General features: G+C 38.5%; 1 protein-coding gene across 1 annotated transcript; it reads right to left on the bottom strand.

The window, feature by feature from the left end:
* Window positions 1–5,452: 5,452 nt before the first annotated feature.
* LOC134815386 (uncharacterized protein K02A2.6-like) lies at window positions 5,453–9,403 on the bottom strand. Its single transcript, XM_063823919.1, has 3 exons — window positions 9,207–9,403; window positions 8,834–9,059; window positions 5,453–8,659 (listed from the first exon to the last, which is right to left on the bottom strand). The coding sequence occupies exons 1-3, from the start codon at window positions 9,401–9,403 to the stop codon at window positions 5,453–5,455; spliced, it is 3,630 nt and encodes a 1,209-aa protein (XP_063679989.1).
* Between the last annotated feature and the right edge of the window lie 1,223 nt (window positions 9,404–10,626).

Here is a 10,626-nt window from a genome sequence, read left to right as displayed (position 1 = left end):
GGTTGGTTTCCACACTGCCCTCTTAATCCATGTTCGGGTTCCAACTTCGAAACGAAATTATCTCGTCCCTGGATATTTCCAGAGTCCAGCCAATCGCATTATTTGGTCCTGTAATTCTAAACTCACACTAGGGAACAAGGCAACGAATTCCTTTCTGGCTCGGTCTTCTCTCCATTATACAATATTTATTTAATTCCCGTTTTGGTTAGACTTTAATAAGTGGCATATAAAATTGAACGTTTTGTTCGACTGGAGTTCCTTGTTTTCTAACGTAAACTGCAATCTTTGTCCTTACCTTTAGCTGTAGTACCAATCTGTGAGTAAACATTTCAGGTACACTTTACTGGTTGAAGAACAAGAAAATACTCCACAAAACCTCCAGGAATTCGAAAATCGCTTACAAGGAACAAAAGCAATGGATAATATTATCTGTGGTAAAAGTGAACGAAATTTCGATGAATGCCCTATTTATTCGATTGGGGAAAATAACAGTGATTATAGATTGGGGCTTGCTTGTGTACCAAAACCCGGTAAGACTGAATTTGGTAATTTTTAAGGGGCTTTATCTTATGTTAATTGATGTTCCGTTTTCAAGGATCAATTATTAGCCATCATCAAAATAAATTGTATCAAAAACGCAATATAGAAACTACCCTATTTATATACGATTAATATTATATTTTTCATCATCAGGAGATTGCACCTTCGTCCAGCAAGGGTTTTTTATAAAAAACCTTTGCTACCGGGATGAACTATACGAACTTTACAAATGCCCTAACATGTCAACATATTATACTGCTAAGCTCATTACATCCCTGAAGCTTATCTGTCGATTTACGCGACGATTAGCCGTGCAACGAAAATGTGCCCCGATGATCCTCGCGGATACCAAAAATGCTTTGGTGCATCCGCGAGGATATTGCATATTAAGAAGTTAGGCAACATCTCAATACCTTTCTGCAGAGGATCTTTCAAGAAATATAACAACGTAGGAGATAGGTTCATGTACAAGCTGAAACAGAATCATGTCACAGATAGTAAGTATAATAATGATGGCCCCGATAGCATAAGTAAATGTGATGGAATCTGTAATGATCGTAATTGTCTTGATGAAGCATCCTGTAATGGTTTCTATTACGGGCTTTACTGTGATGGCATTTTAAGTGATGATACATATGTAAGCCCGGTACAAATATGTGACGGCAAATCTGATTGTATAAATGAGGAGGACGAAGCTGGATGTTTAGAATTCAGTATTCCTGAAGTTGAAAAATATTTATATATCGGTTTATATGATCATTTTGATATAGTCATAGACAAGATTAAGAAGTTCGAATTGTGCATTAATTCAGGGTATATAAAACAGATACACAACTTAACCCGATGTTCCTCACTTAATTATTATAACGAGGGAATTATTTCATCTTGTAAATACTTTTACGACCAAACTAATTGCTCGGATCCTATGAGAGGAGTGGTCCCTTGCCTAATTGACGGCAGGTCATCTACGGTGTCAAATTTTGCCACTTGTATGCAAACGCCGGGTCTATGCGATGATGGATTTGACAACCTATGTGTGAAAACTTCTGTTTTATGCTACGTTCACAAACACCAACTATGTGATGGAATATTGGACTGTTCTGATGAAAGTGACGAAACATACAGAATCTGTACATCAATGACTGTATCTAAGTGTTACCGTAGATATCGACACAAGACAAAACTCCCCATACCTATCAGCTGGCTGGGAGACGGATTTGAAGATTGTAAAGATGGAGACGACGCATTGTTTACCGGGAGTCATTTAATAAAACAAAAGTTAATAAAACAAAAGTTAAATTTATTACCAATTATTCAATCAATACATATCATAAATTCTAATATTGGAAACACAATGCAGAATGGATGTCTTAAACTATAATTTGTTGTCACTAATAATCTATTTACTTTCAAAGTTGAAATTTAGTTAAGTATGAAATGCCACCACATCACAGTTAGGGTAAAATATAATTCTTAAAAATTTTAAAATTAAGAAGATTGCTCTATGACTTAAAATTTAAAATTTAGCTAAAGATGTCTAATTTTTAAATAGTTGGTTACAGTTTATGACAGTACTGGCATGACCAATTTTATTGTGGCTGGTAAAAGGACCCAGTTGCCTGTAAGGGCTTTACCGAACCCCTGGGGACCACAATGTGATAGGATCAGGCCAGATGTTTCTATGTAGAGCAATTTATTTATTTCGGAGCTATGGTTACGTGGTATAGTTGGTGGTCATGTTTAAAGGTCAGTTTATCCTTGTGTGCTAATTATCCATCCAGATGCTTAGTGATGTGAGTAAATCATGCCCTTCTACATTATATAACGTTTAACTATAAATTTGTTTTTACCACAGAAACTGTGGCACTAAGGTCAAGAATTAAAAATTTGTACTCTCATTGATAGTTAAAGCGTTTTTTTTTCCCCAGCACTACTACACAACAAAAACCTGTCGGCCCACCGAGGAAACACAGTCGCAGAACAAAGAACCCAATTGTGCTCCTCTATTCTGCGATCGTGTGTATTTACTATAAACTAGCTAAATGCAGTTAGTAAAATTTTCTGGAATCATTCAAGTCGTTTGATTAGTTTATGTGTCAAAGTAATGTCCATGATAATCATATTTTTGGATCCCCGGTGGGCAAACACTCGTCCCAAAGGCTAAGGCAAACCTGTCAATGTTTCCCCATACGAAGTAAGGAGAACACATACTCAGCCTACAACTCCACCCATGGGACGAGACGTCGTGAGCCTCAAAATATATAGCATATACCCAGTCAGCAAACACTATACACAACATACATACGATACCAATCAATGTATAATGCCATTACTTCATTTAAAAGAAAATACATCTGCTATCTAATTTAAAAAAATTGAAGAATAAACCTGAAGAGAGGAGAAGGAGAGAGGGGTTTGGGAGAGGTAGAGTAGGAAAACAACAGGATCCTGTGCCGCAGGATTTTAAAATTTGTTGTATGATGATTCGTTTTGTGTCGTCTCTTAGATTAATATAGGTCTGATACCCTTGTCATGGTTTTTTGCAATAACACCGTGGTTTACTCATGTGATTATGTTTACTAAATCAACCTATTTCAATGATAATTCATTTGCATCAAAGTTGTAACTGCACCAAAGTTGTCGGTCATATTTAGACTGTAGTTCTAGCAAAGATTTCTTAAGATTATTCTTGAATATACTGATGGGAGTGGAGAAGTCTATTTCACTTGTTGACTTACGGCAGTGATTCCAAATACTAGTTGATTGATAGATGAATAGTGAGGATGGAGTGGGTGGGATGAAGTAGTTGTCTCGTCTTGGTGACCTGTTGAATAAAGAGAACATTGAGATTGGTGATTGGAACTTATTAATTTTGAACATTTCCAGTAAACAGTGCAACTTATGAAGATTGTGGACAGTCAGGAAGTTATACTCGTTACAGATTGGTTTACTGTGTTCTAGTTCAAAGAAATCTTTGCCTAACATCTGCTTGATAACTTTACCGGTCTTATCCCTAGTGATAGGCCTTACTCTGGCACATGTTTTGAACTTATTGAAGTATGCATCATTATCACCAAAGAGAATTCTTATGCATTTCTTTTGTGTTTTAAATATGGCTTCTAGTTTATTATTTGATACACCTCCCCAAACAGATATTCCATAACATAGGTGTGATTCAAAAAGGGTGTGGTACAGGTCCTTATATAGTTTTTTAGGTACACAGCGTCTAATTCCACATAGTCTACCTATCTCACATTTCAATTTACGGTTTAACGCTCTTAAGTGAGCATCCCAGTTCAGTTTTTGGTCAATAATGACTCCAAGAAACTTAGTTTCCTCCACCTTTTTAATTACTATATTATTTAGTGTCAGTTCTAATTCATTGGTGTTTGAATCTGGTTCATTTCTACAGTTCGGCTTAAAGTGGATATAGCAACATTTCTTTATGTTGATATGCAGCAAGTTACTCTTCATATACTGATGAACAAGTTTAAGAATTTTATTAGCTTTGCAGTAAAGTGTTTTTATACATTTATCTACAACAAATATGTTGGTGTCATCGGCAAAAAGTATAAACTTACCTAGGTCTGATACTCTATATATTTCATTGATGTAGATAATGAAAAGCAAGGGACCTAATACTGACCCCTGAGGGACACCAAATATTACAGACAGTTTTTCGGATTCTTCTCCAAGTACTGAAACATTAAAAGTCTAGGCCACTACATATCACCATGTGTCAAATATGACTTCACACCATTGCCGATTTTTGGATCAATTGGGCCAACAGCATCATTAATGTTACCCAAAATAGCTAGAGACTGTAGAAACGTATTCGGAAAAGTATACATTTATCTCAGCTGTTCCAACAAATGCACTGACCAACCTACATGACCATTAAAACCACTTAATTTTGATTCTTGTGAAATTGAAAATCAATTTAATGACAGGATATACACAATGAATATGAAGAACAAGAATCAACTTACCTTTTTGATTAAAAACGAAAGAAGTGGAGAATACGAACAAAGAAACTTCCGATGTAAGAATGATCGATGCATCAGCTTCGAAAAAGTTTGCAACTTGCTTGACGACTGTAATGATGGCTCAGACGAAGAAAATTGCTCAAACAAATACGTTTGTGACACTCCAAAGCAGTACATAAGACACAATCAAAAATGTGATGGGCAAATAGACTGTGACGACTACACCGACGAATGCAATGAACAGTGTGGTATGACTATCATACCTAAAAACTCAATGGAGGTGTTCAGTTGGGTCATTGGTTGTGCACTGTGCAGCAGTTATCTTAAATTCCATAAAGATTTTTAAGAGTCTCAGGCTACTGGCCACAAAAACATTTACTTCTGCTCAGAACAATAAGGCATTGACATGTGTTATTCATGTCGGTGATTGTTATGAATCGTTGTGACAAGGTAAACGCAAGACTAAAAGCTAAAAGCTAAACCAAAACCAAAACCAAGGTAGTCATCCTGAATAGTATATCGGTTAATCATACAATAAATTACTAGAATATATAACATCCCGTTCAACTAAAAAGTGTTAAAATCAATATAGATTTAATAATTTAACTGAATTCGTAAAAAAATGTGATATAAATCAATCGTACAAAATTTAAAATGTTTGAAAACGTGGTCAAAATGAAATCTACAAAAGTGTGAAGTGAACTCACGTGAAAATGTTGAAACGTGTTGCGCTCGCTACACGATTTAAAACTTAGCGCATTCCGTTTAAAACAAAAAATAACGTGTTATTCTTCAAAACTTAAACGTGACAGGGAATCTTTAATGATTTTACGTTTGATCTGGATAATTTAACTGGATTAATGTGTGGTTAGATTTACACATTCAAAATAAAACAACTGTCATAAAATGTGATAATGAAACGTGTTTTATGTTCCTCCCAGTTTGCGGTAACTTAGCCTGTCTGGTGGTTTACTATCACGTGCAAAGTTTGCTGGCAGAAGCAAATTAGGTTGTTGCAATTCATGCTCTCTAACAATATTAGGTTTTATAGTGCTACGGTTAATTTCTATGGCAAGCTCACGTGGTTTAAGTACAGGTTGTGCAGTGATTATAGGTTCAACGGCTGCCTTATGGTCAGGCTCAGCGGGTAGATTTGGATTATTACCAACTATAATCGAAGTTTCCGGCTCTGTACTCTCAGGTAAGCTAGCTGTCTTCTTGAAATCACCCTCAATAGCTGTAGAGCTCTGCTCATCTCTTATCTCCAGCTCAGCTCGTGGTGTATCCGGATCTGTTTGTTGCAACGGTTCTGACACAACAGATCTCTTGATTACCTGGTCCAAATGCTTGCGGTAGACTCCATCAGGTGTCTTGATCAGTAGCACTTTGGTACCTTCCTTACCCTCGATAACACCGTTTCTCCAGCACTTCTTGTTCTCATCATAGAACGATATAGTGTCATCAATCTTCAGATCACGAAGTCTCGATTCAGCAATCGTGTTCTGATCGTTTAAAGCAACTTTGGCAAACTTACTACTCGAACTCGGGTGTAGAAAACTCAAGGCGTTTCTCGTCCGTCGTTTCATCATCGCAACTGCAGGCTCTACTCCGGTAGTGGTGTGTGGTGTGTTGCGGTAGTTTAGCAGCCAATCAGCCAGGTTACACATAACGTCAGGGTTTTTCAAGATCATCCGTTTCATAGCTCTTTTAAACAGTCCGACTGCAACTTCTGCTTGTCCATTACTTGCAGGTGAGTAAGCAGGAATAAGCACGTGTCGAATCTGGTTATTATTCGTGAATACTTTAAACTCTTCTGAAGTTAAACTCGATCCATTGTCTGATACTAGTATCTTGGGTAGTCCCCAACGGCTAAAGATGTCTCGTAACTCTTGAATCACTCTCTTACTTGTAATGTTCGTCATTCTAACAACTTCTAACCATTTTGAATACGAACAGATAACTATCAGCCACATAGATCCAAGAAAGGGTCCACAGAAATCTAGATGAATCCGCTCCCAAGCCTCCATAGTTTTAGCCCATGGGTGTGGTGTAGATCTAGCGGGTTTCTTCTGGTTTAGTTGACATGGTTCACATAGTTTAACCATTTTCTCGATCTCAGCATCCATGTTTGGCCAATAAACATAGCCTCTCGCTAGTGCTTTGGTCTGTGAAATGCCCATGTGTGTTGCATGAAGCATTGAAAGCACGCTCTTTCTCATACTCTCTGGAATAACAACTCGAGATCCCCAGACAATACAGTTCTGGTCTACTGACAACTCGTTTCGACGTGTGTAAAACGGTTTCAGCTCGACATCAACAGGGGGTTTCTCGTTCCAGCCGTCTTTAACAAACTGTAACACTCGACCAAGTGTCTTGTCTCTTCTCGTGTGACTAGCTATTAACTCAGCGTCAATCAAAGGTTTGTCATCACCGAAGTAGTGCACGCTGAAAACAGTATCTAGAGGTTTCATTTCAAACTCCTCTGTTAACTCGTCATCAAACTCTCTCGTCTCTGCCGATGTGTCTAAAGGCAGTGGAAAACGGGAACATAGATCAGCATTACAATGTTTACCAGTGGGTCGAAACTGGATCTTGTAAGTGTAACCGCTTAGGAACAATGACCATCGTTGTAAACGACCTGCCACCATGCTAGGAATTCCACGACTAGGGTGAAAGATAGATTCCAGCGGCTTGTGGTCTGTAACTAGGGTAAACGGTCGTCCAAAAAGATAACGGTGCAGTCTCTTAGTCGCCCAAACTATTGCCAATGCTTCTTTTTCTATCATGGAATAGTTTCTCTCAGATTTCGTCAGAGTTCGAGATATATACTCGATCGGTCGCTCTGTCCCATTTTCATCAATATGTGACATAACAGCTCCTAAACCAACGGATGAAGCGTCCGTGTCAAGCTTTAACTCCAGCTCAGGGTTGTAGACTGTTAGAACCAAGTCAGACGATAACAGTGCTTTTAACTCATCAAAAGCTCTCTTTTCTCTATCTCCAAAGTGGAAAATACTGTCAGCGGGTCTTAAACGGTTAAGTGGTTCAACAACTGTTGACATGTTGGGAATAAAACGTGAATAGTACTGTGCACCACCAAGAAATGATATCATCTCCGCTCTAGTAGTAGGATACGGTGCTCTCACTATGGTTTCAACTTTCGAACTCAGCGGTCTTATCCCGTCAGCAGATACTTCATGGCCAAGAAATGTTACCTTAGGCTCCATGAAAACACACTTGTCTAGCCGGCATTTGTAGCCTTCTTTCTCTAGTGCTGTAATCACCGTTCTCACGTTCTTCATGTGACTCTCATCATCAGGTCCAGTTATTAGAATGTCGTCAACACGCCATGCTGTGTTCTCTGTCTTTCTCAAGGTATCATCAATCTTGCGTTCAAATATCGGTCCGGCAGATGAAATACCGAATGGTAGAGAAGTAGGACTGAACAATCCTTTGTGTGTGTTCAAAGTCACAATCTTTTGGTCACATTCTCTTAACTTCAAACTATTATAAGCGGCTCTGATATCCAGCTTAGTAAACAGTTTACCTCCGACAATCTTACTCAAGCAATCTTCTATCGTAGGAAGTGGGTAAATAGCTGTGTCAAGATTAGGATTTACGGTAGTCTTGTAGTCACCACATATGCGAATCGTACCATCCGCTTTCATGACAGGAACTATGGGTGAAGCCCAGTCTGAGTGCTCTGTTGGAATCAGCTGTCCATTTTTCACTAACTCGTCTATGGCTTTCCCAACCTTGTCTACGATGGCAAATGGGACCTGCCTTGCCTTGCAAAACTTTGCTCTTGCATCAGGCTTAAATTGTAGACAAGCTTCGAATCCCTTAACAGTTCCAACACCAGGATCGAACACAGGACTGCGGAGTATCTCACTAACAAATTCATCTCTCTGAAGCTTGGAGACAGCGTAAGATTGCTCAACATCAACAAGTCCTATCATATGATCCAACCAGTCTTTACCAAACATCTGGATGATCCACTCTCGACCTAGGAGTGTGGGAAACCGACAATCGACAACATACAGTGGTGAAATCCATTTCTTGCCTCTAAATTCAACGTTTACAAGGGCCTTGCAGTCAATGCTTTCACAATTAAAATTAGCTACTCGCAATTTCTGGGAACATGGAACAATCTGGCAATCAGTTAGTCCTAGTCTAGCAAAATCAGACTTACTTATACAGCTTAAAGATGAACCAGTATCTAACTCCATTTTCAAAATCTTATCATTAATCTTAACTTTAAGAAATGGTTTCTGATTACAATCAATACAACTGGATAAATTACTAACAACTGATGCAGGTAGAGTACCATCGGGAACAGGAGTCTGTACTGGAATCTGGACAGGATCAGCCGTCTCCACGCAGTACAACGTGTTCTCCAACTCTTGGTGTGTGTACCCATAATCAGCAGCGCAAGCGTTGCCATCATCATGATCACCAATCCCTTCAACACAATGGGATTGCTTCTTAGCGGAACGACAGTTCTTCGCGATATGTCCGGGTTTGCGACAGTTTCTGCAACGAACTTTGCAGTTTTTCGCAACATGACCACGAACAGTACAACGTGAACAAACAATGCTAAGGTCGGCCTTCTGATGGAACTTAGAGTTTTGAGGTTTTTGAAACTTCCCGGGTTTTTGAACATAGTGTGTTGTGACTGACATTGAACTTTGCAGAGCATTCTCCTTCGTCTGAGCTTTATCAAACAGGCTGGCAGACGTGTCGTTGGTAGCAGATTCTGATATGAGTTCAGCACGTATCCTATCAGAGGATAGTCCAGCCACAAAACGTGTACGCACCATTAAATCAAACAAATCACCGAACTGACAAACATTAGCAGCTTCCTTCAATCGTGACATAAAAGTACATAAGGATTCACCAGCAATCTGATTTAAAGTCATAAACTTCTGCTGTTGAGCTACAATGTTTGTTTTGGGTGATAACCGATCAACAAGAGTTTTTCTCAGGGTAGCGTAGTCAGTGTCTTTAATTTCAGCTGGAAATGTAAATGCACGCAACTTCTTCAACGCGTCAGGCCCCAGATTGACTGTTAACAGTGTTCTCATTAGATCTGCTACTTTAGCAGTTTTTTCGGTTGCGTCATCTGGTAGCTTATCTGCATGTGCAAAAATGAATACAGAAGCAGCGTTTTCAAAGATTTCCAACCACTCTCTGACACAATCAGGTTCCTTGGATAAGCGTAAGTTCGAAACCAGACTCGTCGCCATTGTTATGAATCGTTGTGACAAGGTAAACGCAAGACTAAAAGCTAAAAGCTAAACCAAAACCAAAACCCAGGTAGTCATCCTGAATAGTATATCGGTTAATCATACAATAAATTACTAGAATATATAACAGTGATCTGATTACAGGATCTTACCTTATCACAATTGCAATCGTAAACTCCCATGTATATGTGACTTCATTCTGCAAAAAAAGAGCTAAGTGGTTGTCAAGCGATGCGTGTGCATTCTTAGGAGTCTTCAGTACATTTGAAAGTCAAATATCACTCTTTTCTATGACCTGCCTCAGTATTTAGGAGTCTTCAGTACATTTGGAAGTCAAATATCACTCTTTTCTATGACCTGCTCTTGGTGTGATCAAAGTTCAAAAGATTACATCTAAAAATGCGGCCGCGCCAAAATGGCAATCCTCATTTTGATAATGGGAGTGGCATCATTTTTTTGGGCATATGTTCCTTTAATGGCGATTAGTGAGGACTTCTTTGCTAACGGTATGACTTATAATCCAAAAATCAAAGCATTTTCTGCATTTGTTAACAAAGAAAAACACATTAACATTAATCATATTTTGGAAGGATATCTATCTCAGCAGTCTCCACTTGGGCCAAGATTAATGATTTGATTGGCGATATGTTTTCCAAACAATATGACGGGATAGGACGAAGAAAGATTCACTTCTATGGTAACGATGGTGTCGGTCTTTTCAAATACTTTGTTTCGAGAGATGACTCCCAAAAAACATATGTTTGGACAAATCTTTTGCTTAACTTTCTATGCTTTTCAATTATTTTCGTCTGTTACATCAAAGTCCTGTTTCTATCTAAGTGCACTAGAAAACG

This window comes from Bolinopsis microptera, chromosome 5 (genome assembly GCF_026151205.1).
Source record: "Bolinopsis microptera isolate Bmic1 chromosome 5, MBARI_Bmic_1.0, whole genome shotgun sequence".
NCBI lineage: Eukaryota > Metazoa > Ctenophora > Tentaculata > Lobata > Bolinopsidae > Bolinopsis > Bolinopsis microptera.
The sequence above is the reverse complement of the archived record's forward strand: the minus strand, read 5'-3'. Positions and strand labels throughout refer to the sequence as shown.